This window comes from Colias eurytheme, chromosome 19, assembly GCF_061535395.1.
Source record: "Colias eurytheme isolate Ceu_HAF_F1 chromosome 19, ilColEury1 Martin Lab GWU primary, whole genome shotgun sequence".
NCBI classification, from domain to species: Eukaryota; Metazoa; Arthropoda; class Insecta; order Lepidoptera; family Pieridae; genus Colias; species Colias eurytheme.
In genome coordinates this window covers 6,160,059-6,185,092 of record NC_142998.1, presented here as the reverse complement: position 1 = coordinate 6,185,092, position 25,034 = coordinate 6,160,059, and the positions used below count along the sequence as shown (strand labels likewise).

Genomic DNA, 25,034 nt, shown 5'->3' with positions numbered 1-25,034 from the left:
CTAATTCTAGAGACCCAAATATTATACCAAACAGTATTTTGATTGAACAAACTGTAATCGCGCAGTAGATTTCATCTGGAATATATTCGGATTCTTTAAACGAAAATCGATAAAAGTCCATTAAGTTCAAATTGTACAAAGCGAAATGTCAGCATAGCGGCAGTGGGAATTTGAACAACAAAACTGCAATCTGTACGTAAAGATAAGTGAACGAGTTTCGTTCTTGTAGTGTATCTATGAAATAGATATATACATTGTCTCACGTACACCAGTGGTGGGGACAGCTTATAGCTGTCATTAGTCAGTCGACGGCCGATGCCGGACTGGAATGGACGTGTTCCCGCACTATTGAGTGTAGTGGTGAGCCAGTGCAATTCTACATATATACGTACTGTAAGCACAGTACAAGTGGCGACGAGGTAAAAGGTCAGTGTTACAATATTATAAAGAGTACGCGTGCAATAAAAAGTTTTAAGAAATTTAATAAAAAAGGGAGAGGGTATGTAGTAACATACCAGAATTCATTTTGAAATGTTAAAGACAGAATAACCGTACGTCCGTTGGTTCATATTAAATACAAATGCAATTTCAATCTTATCCGAAATCCTTCACAAGTTAAAATAGAACGACAAAATAAAAATAAAATCTTTCGAATTTTAATCTAGTAATTAGAATACGCAGTTATTTTGGTTTGAATGATTTATTGAATATAATGTAATATAATTTGTTGAATTTAAGTAATTTATTTTCAAGACATCCTGTGAGCATAATATAATGTAATCAGGAGAGGTTAAACTTCTTGTTATTTTGAGTTAATTATATGGTCACACACTCACATTGAGGAAACCTAGTTTAGAGGCTTCTGTGATAATAGATATTTAATGAACAGTACCGTGTTTAGGTTGTTGGTAAATAATTACTCACTCACTATTTAATTTCGCTTATTTGTTCCACTCAGAAGGAGAAAAAATAAGTATAAACTTACTATGTACACACTGAATTCATAATACACTTATTAGAAATTAAACAATAAATGCTGATAAAAACAAATAGACAAGGAATAAGAACGAACGATTTTAAATTTAAACAGAATTAAACTGTATTGAAACATTTTAGAACTACCCGCACATTAATGAATATTTTAGCCGCAGAACGCATACAACGCTTATACTGCGACTCGTTAAATGCGAATATAAATATGAAATAAAATATTTGAAATACTTGTTTGAGTAATATATACATAATATTATAAAAATGCATACACTAAAATACTGTGTGTTAACCACACCTAGTTTTATTATATTATTCAAGTGGCAAACTATTTAAGTGTCTTAACGTTTTCACGACTGCTACTTATCTGTAACTAATTTCGTTAAATTAGAAATTAGAAATAAATATTTAAAATGTCGATAGACTATAAATAGATTGGGTAAATTAATATATATCCATGTTTGTTTAATGCATAAAAAGCCACAATATAAATACAAGTGGTAACTTGTAGTAATTACCAAGATGTGACAAAGTATTATGGACTCGCAACCGCCATGGTTATAATTTTATATTATTATGACATTACATGTAAATTGGGCGGCTAAGCGTGGGACGACCTCCCACAAGATGGACAGACGACCTGGTTCGAGTGGCTGGGAGTCACTGGATGCAGGCCGTCCAGCAGTGGACGTTCCATGGCTGAAACGACGACGACGAGTAAACTCGTTTGAATTTCATATTCTATTTGAAATGAAAATAGATGGACTTCCATTAAATTGGAGGTATTGACTTCCATTAAATTGGAAGTATGGACTTCCATTAAATTGGTAGTATGGACTTCCTTTGAATAGGAGGTATTGATTCCCTATATATAGGAGGTATGAAAGAAAGAAAGAAAGATGACTTCCTTTAAATAGGAGGTAGGGACTTCCTTTGAATAGGAGGTATTGATTCCCTATATATAGGAGGTATGAAAGAAAGAAAGAAAGATGACTTCCTTTAAATAGGAGGTAGGGACTTCCTTTGAATAGGAGGTATTGATTCCCTATAAATAGGAGGTATAGATTCCCTATAAATAGGAGGTGTTGATTCCCTATAAATAGGAGGTATGGACTTCCTTTAAATAGGAGGTAGTGACTTCCCTTAAATAGGAGGTATTGATTTCCTTTAAATAGAAGGTCTGGACTTCCTTTAAATAGGAGGTATCGATTTCCTTTTAAAAGGAGGTATGGATTTCCTGTGAATAGGAGAAATTGACATTCCTTAAATGGGAAGTGTGCCATCGGGACGAGGCTACTTTACATTCGAACGTTTTCAATGGGAAAATGTATCCAACAGTAATTCTACGTGTCACTCTTTGGTTGGTGCCAAAGGTAAGGTGTCGACTGTCGAGGTCGACAAGTGCCAGCAGGTCGGCAACTTCACTTGCGCAGCATGGATGGCGCTGCCGCTCTCACCACCGCTTCGAACGCCATGTCATCGCGTCGTGCACCGCAGGAGTCGAGCTTCGAGCGTCATGCATCGAGTATCATTCGTTGATACGCAACACGATATCCTAGGTACCGTGACATCACATCTGGGTCCGCGACACCATGCCTGGTGTCCGCTACCACGTCGAGCAACGTGTCAACACATCCAGCCGGTGCTCATCGGAATCCAGGGTGACGTATAACTGGGTGACTGGTACCAAACTAATCTGTATTGCAATCATTCACATAAAACGGTCAGTAGATAATATAATTTCACATTGAGTGTGCAATTAGAAAATAAAGTAAGTTTTCAAACTGTAGTAACTTCACAATGATGCGATGGTAATACTGAACAGATTTTGTTGTAGGTTGTAACGTACAAAAACCAGTGTGTAGTTAAATCTTATTACATTAAATTTAACCCAACGTTTTACGTAGTTATATAATTATTATCTCGTGTGATATTACTAGTATTTCACGTAGTTTGGAACCTACTGATGATCTACATCAGTAATTCATGATACATATTTCAAAAAAATAAATCCTGTGGCGTAAGCACGTCTTTCATATTAATTGCACGAAAAAAAGGAGGAATAAATACTCAAATTATGACCAGATATCAGAATAAACTATATTAGCAACGTGTAAAGTTTATACTGCAAAAATAGTTTAAATTCTAGAAGTATTACAATCTACCTTCATAAATACCAGACAGTTTTAAACAACTACCTATAAATATATTGCAGACAGGGTAGATAAATTACTTACTCACTTACTTACTTATTTATTATTGACATCATATTGGACATGCATTTGCAATAATAATATTATAAGAGTAATTTCGTTATGTATCGACTAGTGACACACTAGTGACATACCTACCTAATATTGTTTAATGTAATTTAAAACATAAATAATTTCTCGTTCAACTACGAGTGGAAGGATTAAGAATCTTATAACTTGTATATAGGTAATATCTTTGTAATTACATTCCGCAAATAATGATGATAATATGAATTTAAATATACCTTAACGGTTTTGTAGTTAGCAAGTTAACACTAGCAACGAAAGTCATTGAATTGAACGTAAACGATAAACATTCACTTGTCCATATATTAAAATGATGAAAAACCATTTGCGAATTATTTTGAATTGATTTCTTGACTACCCGCGTTAGTACGTACTAGTCGACAGATCTTACCCTTGACAAATCGAAATGACATGCTATGCAAAGACAGCTTTATAACTACTTGGATAAAGATGAAAAGTAATGCGTTAAGTACATAGTTGCATCAAGAGATTTAATAAGTTTTTCGTAACTTTTGATTAAGGCGTGATTTCCATTTGACTTTAATGTATACTTAATGAAAAAACGTGATGTACAGTGCCTAATTGACTATGAAAAAGAGGCAGGTTTAATTTAATCGAATAGAAGGTAAATCGAAACACTTAATACTCGCATATTTTAATACTTTCTTATTTACGCAGTTCATAATAAAATGTAACAGATAATTACGTGTTTAGATAAGCAGCTGATATAACGTAAATCCTATGGTTAGAATACGTATCTTGAATTGGTTTTTGAAGGTTGTTCATTTATTGTATTGTTTAAGGTAATTATTTAGAATTCAAACAAAAGGTACTTAGATCTCAAGAATGTTTGGGTCTGTTGAAGATTAAGATATTTAGATTGTTTACACAAAAAATACAAAAATAGCACGGTTATTGGCGTATACATAATACATAATAATATTATCGTCAGATAAAGTCAATTGGTTTAAAGGAGAAACTGAACACGTTTTTAGTAGGTAATTGTGTAGCTTTAGAATTCAGAACGCAAATCCTAAACATTGAGACATTTGCAGTTTGAGTAATAATCAATATAAACATGTAGCATTGAATTTGGTGGTGTACACTCATCAGTACGGAATCTTGGCCACTTACAAATATGCTGATATTAAAAAAAAAAAAAAAATAAATAAATAAAATTAAAAATAAGAATAAGAATAAAGTTAATAAGTTTGAAGATATGCAGATACTTTAAACTTATGTTAGGTAGTAAAAACAAGAAGTTAAATAATAAGTTTTGTACTATTTTTTGAGCAAGCCAAAATTTGTAAATTTAGATAACAATGTCATATTTTCTATAATTGTCTAAAGGAGATTGCCCAAGTGACTATGGCACTTGGTATCGCAATCAAACTTGTTGTGTCAAGATGAAATATAGCTCAATTTGAAGTTTGATGTTGGTACTTTTAGAAACGATTAAAGTTTTCTTTAAAAAAATAATTTATCGAGTTTAAACTAACGATGAACGTTAAGTTTTACATTTATTACATAGGTAATATTTTGATTTACAAGACAAATGTGAAAAGTGAATCGTAATAAACATTATTTCAAAAGAACGTCAAAAAATGCGTCGAACACATTCATTCAACATTCATTTCAAATAGATACTATGACATATGACGCAGGATGCTTGCTAGAGAGATAGATATATGTGTCAAAACAAAAACTTTTACTTTTATTTCTATTTATTCGGTATTATTTAGACTTAATATTGATACATATGATCATTGTAAATGCAAATAGGAATTAACAATATCGCGAATACGTGGCACAACTAAAATTTTGCCGATGCCACCCGTGGTCATTCTCCTTTGTTGAACTGTCGAATACTACAAAATGTCTAATCATTTTGAAGGACAGACGCTGTTTATAAAATGTTGGATAATGTTATACACTTCTATACAATATTCGTTTGAAAATAGAAAAAAAAAAATTTGAAAAGGAAGGGCAGGGGTGGAAGCTAGTACGGAATGAGTTTATCAAGTATCAAACGAGTAGGTTTGATAAGTATGTTCTGATTTTAAGAGTTCTTCATTAACTTAGGTTTCAAAGTTCTATTGGGAATTATTGATTAATAACTTGATAACTGTATAATTCTATAATTTTTCATTATGTGAATGTTTGGAGCGAAAATTAATTAATTTTGAAAAAGGAAGGGATGTAGTGTATCTATGAAATAGATATATACATTGTCTCACGTACACCAGTGGTGGGGACAGCTTATAGCTGTCATTAGTCAGTCGACGGCCGATGCCGGACTGGAATGGACGTGTTCCCGCACTATTGAGTGTAGTGGTGAGCCAGTGCAATTCTACATATATACGTACTGTAAGCACAGTACAGTTCTATTAGAGTTTTATCTCTATGTTAGCTCAGTTTCGCATTTGGAAATATAGAAGCCCCATAGGAACACTCTTATTATGCTTGGCGCCAGAAATAGTATGGTTTTAACAAAAATGATACATTTTTCCTTACTTTATAGAACACATTAGTTAAATCAAACAAATAAGTATTTTACGTGTTTTGTATAGTTTTTGTGCATTCTATTAGCATAATATCATCAATACTCGTTAACTAATACTAAAGAGAAATAGCAATTTAGAACAGGAGGTTTTGTGGCACAGAAGTTAAACTTTGAGCAAAAAGCCAATTTGGATGCGTATACGTTCGACCAAATGACTGCATTCGGACTTATGTTCTAAATGTGCAGTAATTTCTAGACGATGTCCATTTAGTTGTTAGACATAGAACATACTATTCACTATCTGAATAATAATTTTAAGTTGAACTCAGTACATTTTTAAATCGAACAAAGCTGCACGTTTAAGTCGTTAGTATGCATTAAAGTTTTGAAAATCTGGGAATTCAATGAAAAACTTACATTTACGATTTTAACGACAATTATTGAACAACGTGTTGATTTTATATCTATTAATGTAACAGTATGAGTTAATTTATATCAAATAGAAAAATTGATATTCTTTTCTTTTATTGTTAAAACGATAATAATATCTACATTCTACATTATAAAATATCTACAGTAATTTTACTTAGAATTTTGAAAAGGAAGATGAACAAGGAAAGCTTTTTCCTGTAACATAAAATATTGCACTTTAACGTTATACAGAAAATCTTTGTTTCACATTTAAATTTTGATTTAAAATTACGTTGGCAACATATTACGGTTGGAAAAATACAAGTTTTGCTTTTGTAAATCCTTTTACCTCGTTTGTTCCGGCTGGTCTCGTCAACAACCGAAAAGATTTAGAGTCGCCGAATTTTTCCATTGGAATTGTCGTATCAGTTTATGGGTGAGATAAAAATTGTTTAACTGGTATCAATTCTCTTTGATGGTAGTAAAAAATATGTTTTCTAAAAGCTTTGATAGCGTAATTTTATTAAAGATTTTTATCTGATTATTTTTTTATTTCAGACAAAAAAAAAACTAAAAACAATAGTTAGGTATAATAACAATCGTGTACTTACGTAGTTGGCTATTAAATCTGGATGATCCGTCTCCAGTCCGTCATCCAATATGGTGACGACTACGCCTCGACCAGTGATGCCTTCCCGCCACGCCGGCATTACGTTCATATCTAATCCACCACCTCGGTTCTATAAAAATAAAAATAATAAAAATAAAAATTCATCAACTATAATTTAATAAATCTTAAATTGGCAACTAAACGTAGTTAACAGAGTTAACAATGCTGCTTTTGTTTTAATATTGCGCGCAGTTCGCGGCTTATTTAAAAAAAGAACAATATGTGCTTCTTCTGTCGTTTTAATCATCTTCTTAATGGCCAGCATTTAAAAAATTTAAGATGTTAACCTCCTTTCATTGTTTTTAAAACTAATATCCATACAAATAATTTCAGTTTTATTCGTTTTAATGAATTAAATCATATGGATAATTTTAACAAAATTCGATTGATTCAAGTATATGAATTATTTCATTTCCTATTGTATATTCAGTTTTCTGAAATTATTCCTTTCTACAAATTGTGAATTTCGTAAATAGCAATAGATATATTATAAACATTAATTCTTCCTACTATAGATTTATCTGTTGTTATGTTATTAATGTGACTGCACTGTTACTTTAATTAATTGTACAATACGACAAGATAAACTGTAGCACATCCATTACTGTGAGGCAATTATAGAACTACGTCTTTAGTTAATATATTACGCAGTGGATACTCCTGTAATTCATTAGTTCATGAAGGCGATAATTTTGCAATCATAGAGCAATATCTCACGTCATCTTTGTTATCAGCGAATCTCTCTAATTAGTCTTTAATCTTAGCTGTAGGATGTAACAAGTGTTTCATATTAATAATGAAATATGGATGTAGGTTAGAATCTTATAATTATGAAAAGAACATTGAAAGTTAATTATAATATCATTATTCATTTTAACATGTTCATTTCGGGTGAATTTTAATTCGAATGCTTTTATAATATTATGTTTCTGAGTCTTATTTACTCTGTACAGAATAGCCTATATTGCATAATGCTAAAGCACAAAGGATTAAAAGTAAAAAGGATTAACTTTGTCTCATTGAAGTGGATGTATAATTATATACGTGATAATAATAATTACTGTGTTAATATTAACATGCTAACATATAATATGCTAAGAACTATATCTTCTTATATATAAAAATGAATCGCAAAATGTGTTGGTAAGCGCATAACTCGAGAACGACTGAACCGATTTCGATAATTCTTTTTTATTATATTCCTTGAAGTACGAGGATGGTTTTTATGTAGAGAAAACGTAAATATGTACCGCTAGTATTCTATACTATTCAATTATTATATTCATAAGTAAGTATATCTCTATAACACAGGCAGATTACATAATATCCTCTCTCTATAAAATCCAAGACAAATAAACATAATTTGAATAAATAATTTTCAATACACTGAAACGTGAGCACGGCTCTGAATGCGGCATCAAAAGATATGATCTAAAATAAGCTTTTAATGAGCGCACAGCGTGTATAACTCGATTAATAAGCCGAGAAAATTATACGTTTATCAAACATCTAAACACTCCTAACGTTAACATTTAGTAAATGGAGGCATAGGTCGGAGATGAGAAGATCTTCATTACGAGAAAACAGGTGGGTAATGAGGTGGAAAATTACCTTTTACACGACAAGTCACTTTCATGTACCATGTACAAGATACTAATCAGAGTTACCTTCAGTTTTATATATGTTATAGTCAAAGTCCGATACACAGTCTCTTCGCGGAAGGACTGGTTTATCCTAGGTTTGGCCAAAGCCATCAGGCAATCCCCGAAATACATTTCAATTTCGCCCTTTGCCTGAAGTATTTTTAGTCAAACCCAGGAGCTCCTAACTTTTCAGTCAAACGTCGAAAGTAAATTATTCTGTTTCGGTTTTGGCCTAGTCAATCCTAGAAGCGACTGCAATTCTCGGTCAAACGTTGATCTGAACATGTATAAACAGGTTCATAATGTCTCTCGCGGACCGCGGTGTTCCGACTAGGAATGGGTCGTCGACGCATTTTTCATCAACGAGACTATGCCTCACCATGCCAGAATAAAGATTAATTTTTCATTTTAATTACCTAAGAAATTATTAAAACAATTAACATTAAAGTTAATGCCTCACCATGTCAGAAAAATGATTAATTTTTCATTTTAATTACTTAAGAAATTATTAAAACAATAAACATCAAAATTTTAAAAATGTTATTTTTTTATACTTAATCTTATACAAACTAACCTCCGTATATTCCAAAGCATTTATTTATTTATTTTATACTTTCGTCGTACATCGTACAAAAGGCGGGCCTAATGCCACACGGCATTCTCTCAAAGCATCTCAAATATAAAAGTGAAAATCACGTAAGCTGACCAATCAGGTGTCAGAACTGGCAGAGTTAAGCGGTTCTTAAGACTTGAAAGCTGCTTAAATGATAAAATGCTTCCAAATATACGAAGATAAGACACTTCATACCTATATCGGAGTTTGACTCGTCAAACCCCGATTTAATAAAATTGTGTTTTGACGTTTGCCTGACCAAATTAGTCTCTCCCAGGTTTGACGAAAATTGTTTAGTCAAAGGCCGAAAATTTACATTTGTTTGGGCTTTGACTAAGTCATTCAGTCTGACGTGAGGATTGACCAGTCCAACCTAGGAGCGCCGGAGCTTCGGAGTTTGCCTATAACATATACACGCGATTTAATCTACGAACGCTGATTAAGAATATGGTAGACTGGCTCGTTGGTCATTGCTCGTGGGATGAACATTTGATTGCTGGTCATAACAATCATTTTTAATGGGAAAGTGTCTCAGTAGCAATCAAGTGACATTATTTTAGACTAGCGGTCCGCCCCGGCTTCGCCCGTGGTACATATCTCGCAATAAAAAGTAGCCTATGTCCTTTCTCGGGTATCAAAATATCTCCATACCAAATTTCATGCAAATTGGTTCAGTAGTTTAGGCGTAATTGAGTAACAGACAGACAGACAGAGTTACTTTCGCATTTATAATATTAGTATGGATGTAGAATCAGCAGAACTAATGCAATGTCTGTACTTATATGATTTTTACTAGGTTTAGTAATATAGAAGTATGTAGTTTATATTATACTAGCGACCCGCCCCGGCTTCGCATGGGTGCAATGCTGATACTAAATACACTACGGAAAAATTGTGAACGTTGTATATAAAAATATAGCGGCCCGCTCCGGCTTTGCACGGGTATAAAATATTATATAGCCGGGCGGCCGGCCGGTACTGCTGTCTGTATTGGTTAAAATCGCTTCGAAAATTAGCTATTATTTGTCGTAAAAAGTAAATGACAAAAAAAGTTATTGTGGGTTATCCATAAGAGATAGACATATACCACCGCGGACTTTTCTGTAGGCCTTTTCAATGTGTATAATACTTAGTACATTATTTTGATAAAACTCGTAGGGTTCAGCCTGGGTTTGCAATGTAAGCGGATAAAATGTATTTTTTTACGACAGCACATTAGAAACTTCAAAAATAACAGTACTTCTCCACTATTTGATGGATGTTATTATACATATAAACCTTCCTATTGAATCACTCTATCTATTAAAAAAAACCGCATCAAAATCCGTTGCGTAGTTTCAAAGATTTAAGCGTACAAAGGGACATAGGGACATAGGGACAGAGAAAGCGACTTTGTTTTATACTATGTAGTGATGTAAGTTTCCGTTGATATAAACGCATGAAAAATATGTTACTACTGTGAAAATTAGTACGACCACTTTTTCTATAATTTTAAGGCAATTGATTGCTTTGTTAAAGACTCATTTTAAATTTAAGATTAATAGCCTGAAAGAGAAACAAACACGTCTCATCCACGTCAATAGACGGATAATAGATAAACCATTTATGTTAATATGGAATCCCTTCTAATGTTACAGCGCAAATGTTACTATGTTTGTTAACATATGTTACGTGTTCACACCAAAAGAGCTTAAACTTCAAAAGTGAAATAGGGGATGGAAAATACTGATTGTGAAATAACACGTGAACAAAAAGGTATAATCGATGTTTAAATGGGTACTCTATTTAATTTATTCTGTAGTTTTATGTTTATTGTACCTAATAGTTCTTTTAAGAAAATATTTTAATTTAAAGCTAAAAAATAGCTTCACATCAATATTAAAGAAAAACATATTAAGGTTATACCATCGACTCGGTTACATCATTATAATATGAATTCAGTTTAATGATTCCCTCACTACATACGTACTACATACATACGTACGTACTTTAAATGATTGTCAATTCTTTCGATATATTTCCCGCTTCATGCTGATGGTTTCGGGCCACCAATTCGACACGTGTATATCTGATTTCCATGTATATTCAGGTGTGGCTTATTTCAGTCAATGTATTAAGCCGATGGAAAATCAGTGGGGCTTTTGCGAATTGAATTTGCAGTCCACGTTTATCCTTTTTGATTTGGACGTGTGACATACATATATACAAAGAATTGATAGCTCGCTCATATGAATTATTAATACAAGGATAACTTTTTGATTAATATACTTGCGTATAATTACAATTTCTTCAGTCATTCAGTTCAGTTTTTTTAGAAAACATCTTCAAAATAAAATATCTAGATTGAGAGGAACAAATTAAATGAATTTGTACATTAAAGACCTAGGTAGTAAAAAGCACTACAGCTACTTGTGTTGGGAAAATGTTTAGAATAAGTTCAAGAAAATGTTCTAAACGTTCTTGTTGTTTAAAATAAACTCAAAATATACGAGCATGAATATTTTTAAACGTTAGGAACCAACGAAGATTGCAGAATTATATTAATTCAAATGAAGCAAATTGTGTCTGTCCTGCAGCTGTATTTCTGAAGATCTCGGTTTGTGAATAAAATGAAATACTACAGTATCGTGCCGTTTATTAGTTCAAGTATTCATCTATTCCTTTGACAGTTACTCTAAAGTAAAAGGTAAAGGGGATAAAGAAGTATTTATGCGGAGGTAGAGATTATTATTGTGAAGCATGATATAGTATTGATGCACTACAACCTATACAAATATACCGTCAAAATATTATACCGTCCCATTTTATGTAGGTATTATAATTGAAATAAATACCTTTAGTAAAATATGCAAAAGGGCTTTCAAACATAACAACACGTATAATAACAAAATATTCATATTCTAATTTTAAAGCTATTAATATTTAAATTACGTAATAATAAGCTAACCCAAATTAAAGGGTTCTAAGATTTGAGAAAGACGCTGTTAGAAGTAAAGCAATGATTATATAACAAATGTAGATGATAGTGGCGCTACTACAATATTATTAATGCGTATTAAACTGACTACTTACCAAGTACCACATATAAGGCCACTTAGGGTCGTTGAACATTAGTCTATAGTCAGCAGACCGCGGCCTGCCTTTCACCCTCGTGTGTTGAAGCTCTCTTTTGGACCCCGCATCCCTTTTGGTTGCTGATGATGGAGAAGGAACCGCTGACGATTTGGTTTCAGCTGCGAAAATGTATTAGTTATAAATGTGAACTTGTTAAGAAAAGCGCAAATAGGTTAGAATTTAAATTTTACGTTACGTAAAATAGATAATGTGATCTACACCTTTTTCAGACTATGGATATGTTTTTTTAACTTTTAGGCAATTATCACTTTCAATAAGGGAATATGCAAATGTTGTAGGCAATAAAAAAAATATTTGATACATTACAGTTTAATTATTATAATTTGCGACGACTGAAATTAATATTATTTTTCACATTTTTAACTAACTGAGGTGCAGTTTCATTTCCCTTACAAACTATTACGGGTATTTTTACACGGCATACTAATGCGTGAATACAAAACAGTGCAAACACTTGTAAAGTTGGAGACAGTATAAAAGTAATCTTCTGTGACAAAGAATTCCCACTGAAATGGAACAAAGGTTGTTGGTCTTGAACTTCAGCCAACTTACGGAGTCAGGGTATCTAGGTCAACCGGCTATTTACCTATTTGCGTTCTCTACTTAACTGTGCTGTTTTCAAAACACTTTCTACATTTCTGCTCTTGATTTAAACAAAGTCGGGTTCGTTGCGCTTCTAAGGGCCTCTCTTACAGAGTGCTCTTCAGTTATCCAGTATTTTTAATTAAAAAAATTATAATTAATACAGTTAATTCTACACCATCGACTGATAACTAAAAATAATTATACTCTGTATTTAAACGTCACAGTAGACCATCCTTAATTACCCTTTCCATGTAAATTGACCTCAAAGTCAATGAGTGTGTATCAAGCTCGTGTTATTAATTTAATAACAAACAATTATAAATGGTAACTAGAGTTAATGTGCTAATTGCGAAGATAATACTGTAATGCAATTTCTAGGTAGGTTATCTCGGCTCATAATTAAACTTGAAGCGGTAGCTTTAATGAAAGTAAGCACACATCACTCATATCTTAAATAGGTTAATGAGCACAAACAGAGTCAGTGAAAAAATCGAGATTCGCATAATATTTATGAAAACTTGCATTTTTCTCTCACTCATCGTCCATAGAGACCCTTTACATCATTTTAATAAACTTTTATGAAGCGAGCTTATGAGACATTTCAAATTCTCTTATTCGTTGTGTAAATATTCCACATTTCACATTTATTAAAATTTTTAAAATTTATTATATTGTATTCATAATATTAGAATTATTGATGTAATATAGTTTTCATAATATGGCTTTTGTTCAATTGATAGACAATGCTAAACAACGATTAGCTATAATAAAATATTTACAAAAACAAGATCCTCTAACCTGTAGAAAAACTTTCTGGTATTGTGATGAGATCTCTCTTCTTTCTCGACAGTATTTTCTGTTGTTTCGCCCATCTGACCCTGGAGTCGGCCTCCAATCTGCCATGGTGTTCATGAGCTGGTGACAGCGACCGCCGCGACACGGAATTGTGATGGAAGTGGAAGTAATTGTCGAATATCTGGAAAAGAGGAAGATAATTAGAGTGATATTGGTTTTATATTGAAGAACAAAACTTTATTTATTAAATACAAACGTATAATTACAAATTTTTGCTCTGGCCAAGATATGAGTTAAAGATTAATCTTGATATCGATATTACGAAATCACGATGCCTTTCAGTCAGGCGGAAAACATTTCAAATAAAAGGTTTAAGAGTAGTGATAACTACGTTATACTTTTTAGAATAGGTACACATAAATTTTTAGTAACGAAACTAATCCAGCTCTGTTTTGACAATAGCATCATCTACCTATCATCAATATCTAACGTTTAAAAACAGGAAAAAAGCTGCTTACGATACTAGGTCAATTGGAATTCTGAAACTGTTCAAACCTCGAATAAACTAGCATTGATTTTTCACGAACAATATTCCAAAAGGAAGATTTGCACATGTATGACGTACAAAAGGATCTTACTACGTAAACAATCATGTTCGAGCTTTTGAAGTTATCCGTTCTTATACTACGGAGTATCTAACTATGTTAAAAATGAGAATAACAATTTCAGTAATAACAAGATTAGGAAGTTTTGTTATTCAAAATATTTAATAATACTAAAAAATAAAACTTTTATTTGAGCTAAGAAAGAAATTATTCAATTAACCGTTATAATATTTTATTATGAAATAATTTCATTCGCTATACACATTTCAAAATAGCCTTTGTACTACCTTATAAGTCTGCTTAGGACAGACAGGCATTACACCGGTCAGTGCTCTACCTTATATATAAGGAAAATAAATCTTGAAATTCAATTATAGGTACATGGTACATATTATAATATACTGGATGTTTATTATGTACTACATATAACTATATTTCAAAAGCTTAATTCAAGGATTTAATTTTAAAGGTTTAATTGGGAGCTACTTAATTTCTGTTTTCCTTACTTAATGAGGCCTGGTATTTGGCGTTATTTTAGTGCAGTATTTTAATGCAAGCATAGCGCAAAGTTCAGGTAGCGGCCATTTTCGAATGCCGCATCCAACCGCGGTAAATTAAACCTACGACACTTCTATAAAATAAGTGCTTAACTCGATAATACAAAATATTTACGTTTTAGTACCGATAAATTATTAAATTTTATAAAATACTAGCTGCTCCCCGCGGTTTCACCCGCATTGCTCCGCTCCTGTTGGTCTTAGCGTGATGATATATAGCCTATAGCCTTCCTCGATAAATGGGCTTTCTAACACCGAAAGAATTGTTCAAATCGGACCAGTAGTTCCCGAGATTAGCGTGTTCAAACAAACAAACAAACAAACTCTTCAGCTTTATAATATTAGTATAGATAATTAAGTTCTTGACAGTATACAATAGCACTACATTTTAATTAAAACTATCGGAAGTTTCTGATTGAATTATAACTAAAATATACTAGTAATCGCGTTGATTTTTAATACATTTATAGAGTGTGCATACAAGTACCTACCTACAATGAAATTCGAGCTCGAAAGCTGCAAATGTATCATTGAAATTATTTGTTCATCTTTAACCATTAAATCCGTTTATCAAACAAAACTCTGAATTGATACGCTTTTATTTTAACGAACTACATGTCTGAAAATTTCAGTTTATTTTCCGCAAAAATGAACATTCAGTATTGAAAAATTTAAGGAGTAAATACGATGTAATGCTGTCATATTAAGCTCGTTTTATATCGTAAAATATAATGAGGTGATATGGGAAGCTCAAATTGGTTGAGCTTGGCAAAGTCGCAGTTACATGGAGTAATAAGGAATGTGAGGCATCGTTAAAACGTATTTCAGTTGTATGAAGAGAATGTTATAAATGTAAGGTAGGTTTAATGATGTATGACAACTGTGGTGAGAAATTAAAACAATCGTGACGTCGTCACATAAGTTAAAAATTTATACGCTTCGTAATAGTGAGATGAGATCGAGAAAATTGAAATATAAGTATAAGTTTTATTATTCCTGATCATTCATTTTGATTCATGTAGTATTCTTAAAACGATGAAAAGTCCTAGTACCTACACTTGTAAAATTGAAATATTTTATGGTGTAAATAAACTAACACATTCCAGATGCATTACGAATAGTTGAAAAACATATTATACCATTAAAACTTTCAGAGTATTCGTATTTTATTCAGAACTGCACGTTTCTTAAGTATTTATAGAATACGTGGAGTGCACACTATCGAAAATAGATCAATAACTCAAGCTCGCTCCCTCGGGACAAATAAAAGGTGCCGCAGTTGAGAAGAGGAAATTATTTTCATTATTCGCTTTCCGCAATTAACTCTTATTATTTTTTCGAATACTTTATATAACTTTGCTCTTTTGCTCTAAATCCGGTCATGTTGTGTTACAAAGTGTCCTTTATCATTTACGGATATGTCCATTATATTACAGGAAAGATAAAGAAGTTTCCAAAGAAAAATATATCCAATTTGATAACAAACTCCCAAAACGTATTTCGTACTTTACTTTCAAAACATATTTCCTCAATAAATCGTGTATAGCAGTTGCCGTAGTTTGACACACCGACGAACTTTTGTACGTGTTAAAACCTGGTAAAAACTATTCATTTTAAAGTAGGGTTCTGCACATAAAAGGTAAGGGGTCCTTTTATTCAGGTAGCTGCGGGCTCTTCGCGACCCGTATTACGTGGAGCAAAAAAAAGACGATAGCTACACTCCCAGATTGTAACTCCAATGTAAACAGAGTTTAGGGTGTGGGCCATTAAAGCCTCTAATAGCAACACTGAAGTGCAGAAAATAAGTGACACATTTTAGTGAGGAAAAGGGGTCGTGTCGTTTAATACTAAAACGTACTCTACAATGTTTCGCGTAAGGAGGAAAATAATGGCTTTAAATATCCTATACGAGAATGCCGCTAAAGTTATTAATTATTGTTGAGGCAGGAATTTGTCGAGCACAAAGCTTTTATGTTGAACGTACAACGTGTTTTTTGAAAGTTTAAAATGCCATTCGACAACGTTCAAATATTGGTTAGTGTTTTGTTTTCAACATAATGAAGATTTGCACAAAAATAGCAAAAAAGCCTATCCTATAGGTACGTAAAGGTACACATATATTTTCATTTACGACATGTTTTAGTATTGCCAGAGGCGCTACGCATCCTCATTAGGAATTCACTCGGAAAAGGGCCTGTGGATCCGTTATTTGACTTTTACCCGGCTTTTAAGTTTATTTCACACTAGCTGATGTATGTGACATCGTCCGTATTTTTAACCTCACCCTCGTTATTCGATTGCAAACATCCTTTAGACTGTATTTTATTTTCAGTCACGAATGTTTTTATACAACTGTACAAAAACATTCGTTACATTGTTTTTGTACAACTTTATATTTAAAACATACTATATTTTGTTAGTAACAGAAAAAAATATTTATATTTTCACGTTTCTTTTTCAAATTATTTAATCTAACAAAAAAATAAGTTAATTGCAGGTAGGTACGTGTAAGAAATAAAAGATAAAGAAATCGGTCTTCTTAACTATATTTTTATCTCATGTAATATTTCGGTCTCTGGATAATTTTATATTTTATTCAATACGTAAAGTATCATTGTAAAATTCGCACGTTTTCTTCAACTCGTAAACGCATTTAGCTAATAAGCGTCGTTTGTTTGAAAGCAGAAATATAAAAGTGGTGTTGTTGTAATCAGGGCATACTAACAAGTCACATCCGTCATTATTGCACGCTGACATAGCGACATAAAGACCGCACTTCTATTATAAGACTAGCCTGGAGGCAACGCATGACCTGCTGGTAGTCGAAGAGCCGGGGAAAGAAACGAATAATTAATCTATTTTTTTAATAGAAAATTTTGTTTTCACGAATAATATATGATGATGATAGAGATTTCTGCATGGTACAACGTCATCCGTATATATTATTATGTATCTATTTATTTGTTGTTTTATATTCTTAAATGCCTGATACACATAATGAATGCATATACTGTATTCACTTTATGATGAATGATTTATTATTATATACAGTATTTAAGCATAAATAAATAAATACTGTATATACTAATAAATCATTCATCATAAAGTGAATGTCATTTTATATTAAATAGCTTCTCTGCTACACATTAAACTATGATAATATCATAAACTGACGAGAGTTAAGTCTCAAACAGCTCTTTGACTATTACGTAACGACTACTTTACATCGTCTTAAGTTTGAATCCTTTAAGCTTTCATGTTACTTTGTAGAGTTTGGTGTTTGATGTTTCCGCGTTTTAAAAATACGACATTTTTACTCGGTTTTCAGACAAAATAGTCGTAGAAGCAACGTTTTCTTGAATAATGCAGGTGGCAGTGTTGTGTAATGCATTTCAATTGAAAAATATTTGGAAAATATTTATGTAGTGAACATAGACACATGTGTTTTGGAAGTCATGTTTTCATATTCTACTCAGATAATATTTACTGAATATAAAAAGGAAGTGATCTCCCAGCCTAATAAAGCTCATTTTCATATTCCCTTCATAACGGTCACAGCAAAATAAAAAAAATACGCAAACACATAATGTCAGCTCCGCTGTAGTAAAATCCTTTGGGAAAGTACTAACAGTTAAGTGCAATTTGGACTTATGCGTGATATCTTTTTACAATTTAATCTCATTTCCAAGATGCATTTTAATTATTATGTTTAAAATTTGCTGCATAGAAATGGTTAAAAGTTAAAACTTAAAAGTTACGATCTCTACAATAATCATTAAAAAAACTGGCCAATATTCGACATATTTATTATCGCTATTAGTATCCAGCTAGATTTGTATTTATCACAAGTAAATATTGCTTTCAGTCGAAATAACCGAGAATTCGATGCACGTCCGTTGCAAGGATAGACGGAAATCTCTCCGGTTGCTATAGCAACGCGCCTTTACTGAACCGTAAACATACCACCGCTGGTCGCTCCCCAACATCACTTACGTTCCAATATCACCCTTGGGAAATTAATAAGAATTTAGTCCTTTTTCTTAGATGCCAAGAAACTTGTAAATATTTGTGAGTGCACCTTTTGCAGCTGATCGATAATAAATAGAAATATAAGTTTTAGAAGTATATTTGACCTACTTGTTTGAAAACATAATATTATCAAAATATTATTCGTTTATTTATATCAACATACGAGAATATAAACGAAGAAATGGCAAACATCTTTGAACTTTAATTTAGCAAAGATATCGCTACGCTAATGAGTGTAAACGGTATACCCTCTTTGTGATTCCAATTACGATAAAAATAAGAAGGGTCTTCATTAGATGCAAACAAGTATTAAGTTCCGGAAAAATGCGTTGTTGTTGGCAACACAGCGCCATTTTGAATTTATTTAATTGTTTATTCGAATCACGTAACTGAAAAGGAAGTAGCAGTGAGTTTATTAATTGTATCTGCACACAGTTCAAGTAACCTTTGATCGTAAATGAGAGGTACTTCATTTAATTGTTTTTCCTTTTTGCATAATAAAATGACTGAAAAGTCTGTGCAAGAAAGCGCCTTAAAAACCTTTCTTTTTATATTTCAGATTTTTTTTTGTGACTAAGACAATGTACCACGATCAAATCGTGTCGATTTATGTGGTGTTTCTTCTGTAAGCTTAATGTATGTTAATTTGTTTATATCAATAAATGGTAAAAAAAAAATAAGTTACAATACCTATCTGTCTTCAACTAAAATCAAAATGAGTTTAAAAGTAGGTACGACAAAATTTGTGAGCATTCAGAGCGTTTGTTCCCAGACTACTTTGACGTTGAAATTATATGGCAACTGAAATTCATTGGAAATAGGATCCGAAGCAAACGCAATGTAGTGAAAACGTGTGCTTTTGTAAAAGGCGAAGCTTTTACGGCAGTGCTTTGCATCCCCTGCATCTAGGGTTGCCCATCTTTCTAGTAAATATAAACCTTCATATAATTTTTTAAAGATAATGAATATCTGCAATTTTAATTGCTCTATTTATCTATTAACAATATCTAGATAACGTATTGTGTAAAATGAAAAATTTTCTTTTAAATCTAAAAGATTCTTAATACGGCCTTATATTAACCTTTTAAAAAAATTTGCCAATCAATTTTATACAATTATTTCCCATTTTATAGCAGTTGGTAACCCTACACTACACAAACCATTTCCCATTCGGGCAGACAGCGTGGCGGCCCTCGGATACATTTTATTTCACTTGCATTCTTAAGTGTAGTACTCATAGCATTGTGATTTAGAGTAGGCGTAAGCATTCTATGCGGCTGAGAGCTAAAATGTTTGAATATTAATTTTTCAATATCGTATGCTAAGAGCAATACACTTGAGGTTCGTTTAAATTCATAAATTCTACTCTGGATGACGAAGTCGTTATATAATACATTATATAATATGTATCGATTTATTTATTTTTTGATGTACCTAGATATTGATTTTGTGTGTTTTTATTGTAAGTTATTTAGAGCAAGTGTGTAAATGTTGATAATACTTAAATGTTGCAAAGTGGAATGAATTATGTTTTATATATATAACCTGAAATAAAAATTCCTGTTGTTACCTAGGTAGAGCACGTAATTTTAATACATTCTGTGTTGCATAAGTTTGTAAAATTGTGTTGATTTGAATAGTTGTATGACATACAGTTTCCGAGCTTAATTTCAGTATGAAATGTTTACTTTTCAGTATTGCGTAGTAAATTTTTCAATTAATATATCTTTTTAATTTCTAACATTTACAGACAATAATAAAGTATCTTAGTACTAATATCGCAGCTTAAATACATTGATTGATTGTAATATATTATAGTAATAAAAATTTGCATTTATCATATTTAATATGAAATATATCGTCAAAAATGTACGCTTAGCTTAAGGCCACCGATAGCGGAGACCTGCAATTTTAATTAACCCCTCACTCCATTTTCACTGCATTGTGATCCTAATGTATTTTCGATATTCAATAGCGCTTTTCGCCAACCTCATTATAATTTATGTAGAAACTTGTAATCTTATTGAATGCAAGTTAAAACTATTATGAATACATTAGAGTACGATAAATGTATTCACATTTCTGTTGGAATCTTATTTTCATTTAATGAAGTTGAAATTTCAAATTCCACAAATGGTGATAGATTTTCATTTATGTATTTGTATGAGGTAGTGTAATGTAGTATAAAATTCAAGCAAGCAACACAAATATGGCACAAATATTAATTATTATTAGCCGCTTATCATCTTTTCGGGGAAAAAGCCTTTCGTCGCCGGACATACAATACATGTTAAAATTTCTAAACACGTGAGCAAACCATAAGCACGTCTCATATCTTATACAGTTATCTCAAAACTTAAGAATCTATCTCAAGTCACTGCACTACAAAATAAGGAAACAACAGCACATTGAACCGTTTGTAGGCTTTGGCCATACAAAGTGCAATGACCCGAATATTGTTGTGTAAATTACTTGGCACGGTGGTAACTGAATTAGCACATGGCTTGCGACGGAAACCTTCTGTCAATAGACAGCAAGTCTGAACAGTTAAAGGTAATAATCTGGGGGCACGGCAGTGCCCCCGCCAAGTCGAGCAAAAAAAAAGCGGCACGGCCGTACCATCCTTTTCTCGAAGCAATTCGGGCCTTTTTCGACCCCCTATAATTCGGTTGTGGATTAAGCAACGAAGCAATTCGGGCCTTTTTCGACCCCCTATAATTCGGTTGTGGATAAAGCAAGAAACCTGAATCTTCAGTAACTAATCCGGCATTGTATAAACACGGAATATTTAAAATTTCAGTCAATTTGAACGAGTAGTTTAAGAATGACAACTTGTTAAAGTTTCTAAATTTTGTCACTCACTGACTCACCGATCATCAAAAGTCCAAGGCACTTCTAGCAGACTTAGAAGCTTCATATTTGGAATACATATAGAGTTTAGTGTCTTAATCATGGGAAAACTTAAATATTTTGTAATTTCGGTCCAGTTTTCCAAATACACCAACTGCATCAATAACTTTGTAATCCCATATAAATATATGGGATTACAAAGTTATTTATGCAGTTATAAGAAAATATCATAAGACCTTTAACAAAATTCGTTAGAAGTAGATGGTATCAAAAAGAAAGGCTCTACAAAAAGAAGTGAGATCCCATCAAAAACATCCTGTAAAAAACCCAAGTCTCGCAGCTCAGTCTTTCTACCGTCAAAAGTTGTGAGATCCATGTAATACCAAGTCGGTTAATCTATTTAGTGTCTACTTGAAGGACCTTCTGTCTTAAGTTATTACATAAGTTATTATCATGCCAATATTAAAAATATTTAACGTTTTAAACAAATAGATCGACTTGGACATCGCATGAAAACAAAATGAATATTACAATATTATATTAGATTCTTTAGTCTCTCGCGCCTCACGCGATTGAAACTCTCGTTCCTGTTGGTCGCTGGCCCGTCGTGCTGTGTAGTGTGATACATACTAATAATCAAATCAAGCGATGTCCAAGTCGATCTATTTGTTTAAAACGTTAAATATTTTTAATATTGGCATGATAATAACTTATGTAATAACTTAAGACAGAAGGTCCTTCAAGTAGACACTAAATAGATTAACCGACTTGGTATTACATGGATCTCACAACTTTTGACGGTAGAAAGACTGAGCTGCGAGACTTGGGTTTTTTACAGGATGTTTTTGATGGGATTTAAACTATTCCGCTAACCATTATGTTTATTTGATATAAATGGTATTGATCAAAACAAGTTGATATCAATTTTAAGCATTTTGAAATATATTTAAATAATATGAAGCGAAAGACAATTTTAAATACGTACTAAAGCATGATAAAAGCTCTACAAACAATTACTTAAGTATATAATTTAAGTTATTTTTAATGCGAAAACATTCTAATATCACTCTATACGGCATACCCGCATCTACCAAATATATTCAGAACGCAACCAACAACGAATACTTGAATTAGCAGCAAATAGAATGCGCTTCTAATCACCGAGCGATGTATGGCCCCTAACGAGATGCGGTGCGTTTTATACTACCATGTGTGCCGGATAATAGACGACACATTTCGCTATTTGAACTAGCGAGAGCTCTATTGATTTTGGTTGTGATTTTAAAATGGTTTTGCTTTAAAGCATAGTCAGACTGTGATCACGTTCGATATCGATAGTCCGTTTAAACAAATCTATAAAAAGTAAAAAATATGTACGTACCAGCGGGTTTGATGGAGCTAATGTTAGGAGCTGCTCCGATTTTAAAAATACTAGGTACATAGGCAGTTTTATTTGCTCAATATGAACCGTTGGTTTTGGAGAAGAAAGAAAGAACAGCCATTTAGAATAAACGAAGCTACTTAAATTTATATTTTGATTCTAGGTAATGAAAATTAAATTTCTTGAAACAAACGTTACGTGCAATAAACGCACACGATTCCCGAAACTGATCAATAATTAATCCCCTAAAGCTGTGTAATTACAGAAACATTAATTGATGGCATTTCTAAGAACAAAAAAGAAAACAATTTTAATTCTTTCATTGTCTGCTTTGAAAATTAAAAACTTATTTTCTGAAATCTGTTTTTGTTTAATTTAAAACGTGACTATATTTAATTGTGTTTATGTTTACATTGAAATCTACATTAGCTTTTCGCCTGAGCGTGCCTTTATATTTTACATGCATTTTTCTTCATATACCGTTTTACTTAATTTTTAACAATTAGGTAATTTAATATTTTCATTAATTATTATAATTATTTGGTAAGAAACTATGAAAATATCATCTTCACGATGCTACACTTTCGTATCATATTTCAGTTTTAACAGAATATTATAATGTTACATTTCGTGAAGTCGGAATTACCTTAATTATGAGAAGCTTAGAAACGTTCTTAGTGACTCGGACTTCCTTTGATGATAACTGCAAGCCACGGCGTTTGCGAGTTGAAATGTAACACCTTAATGTTAATATATTAATTAATGTTCTATATTTTATAACTACCTGCGAAGATATTACAAAAGTTAATGTATATACTAATATGTATTATAGATATTAACCCATTGAGCCCCGAACGGCCCGATCGGTCCACGACACAATAGATTTTCTATTGTGTCTGTGTTTCCGGGGCTTGAGTTATTAAATAACTATTGTTTGCGTGTTTGTTATAATGTTTGTTGCGTTTTAAGCTTGCATTAATTTCCTTTACCAGTTTTCTGTTGATGTTACGTTTTAAAACGTTAATTTAATATTTTATTTGCCACTGATAAAAATACCAGAAACTCCATGGCAACTGAAAACAAACTGCACCCACACATGCTTTAATACGACGCAAATTTAAAGAAGAGTTTTACGAGTTCATTGCACGTAGTAGGTACATTCGCATAAATATCTTTCATTTAGCCGCAAATTAGAGCCTTTGAAGGCGAGGCGAAATTTACAGTTTCATATTTAAACGTGACATTTGCAGTTAGTATTCATTTATACAATTTATTAACATATTTAGCGCCTTCGCTGGACGTGGTCTGTGAATTAGATGTTCCCTTTGAGCTAGAATGGTTGAGCGAATTATTGCTGCATTATGGATTCGTTATGGCATTATAAGACTCTTATAATAAGAGGCTTATTCAGTTCAAAAAGGTGGGTATATTTATCTAAAAACTTAATTCAATAGGTATGAAAATTTAAAAACAGATAAGTACATCATTTGTAAACCTTTTTTAGAAGAAGCCTAAAATAATATATAAATTGTTTTCTGTAGGTAACAATATGCATGTTGTAAAGGCTCTGTAATTTCAATTATTATATTTAATGAAAAACATAAATATGCAGCTGGGTTAATACCAGATTCAAACATTGAATATTGCCCCGGAATGTTTTACCAAGAACAGTGAATGTTAAATAATAGCTTCCTGGGAAAGGAAATTTAAAATCATATATAAAATGTTGCAAGCTTTATAGTCAGAGTAATAACAATTATAGGTACATAATATAACGTCTTTGTATACCTACTTCTCTTGTTCATTGAATGCAAAACTTCCTAGGAATGTTATAATTAGCAAAAAAAATATTTAATTATTATAATACTCCATTTAGAATCGAAATCGAAAACAACTAATACTGTCCCCATATAAAAAAAATATTTGAAAAGAAAAAGGTAGATCATGTTTACCAAATTCATATCAGCATGTTCAAACATAAACATGCC

At 32.2% G+C, this 25,034-nt stretch overlaps 1 protein-coding gene across 2 annotated transcripts in view; it reads right to left on the bottom strand.

Moving 5' to 3' along the window:
- Window positions 1–25,034, bottom strand: part of Fur1 (Furin-like protease 1) — a 166,293-nt gene that overhangs the window by 32,388 nt on the left and 108,871 nt on the right. For both annotated transcript variants that reach the window (XM_090113044.1, XM_090113045.1), the window contains 3 exons: window positions 13,628–13,805; window positions 12,182–12,342; window positions 6,795–6,923 (listed from right to left, as the gene is read on the bottom strand). In XM_090113044.1, coding sequence (XP_089969170.1) covers window positions 6,795–6,923; window positions 12,182–12,342; window positions 13,628–13,805 — 468 coding nt within the window. The remainder of the gene's footprint in view (window positions 1–6,794; window positions 6,924–12,181; window positions 12,343–13,627; window positions 13,806–25,034) is intronic.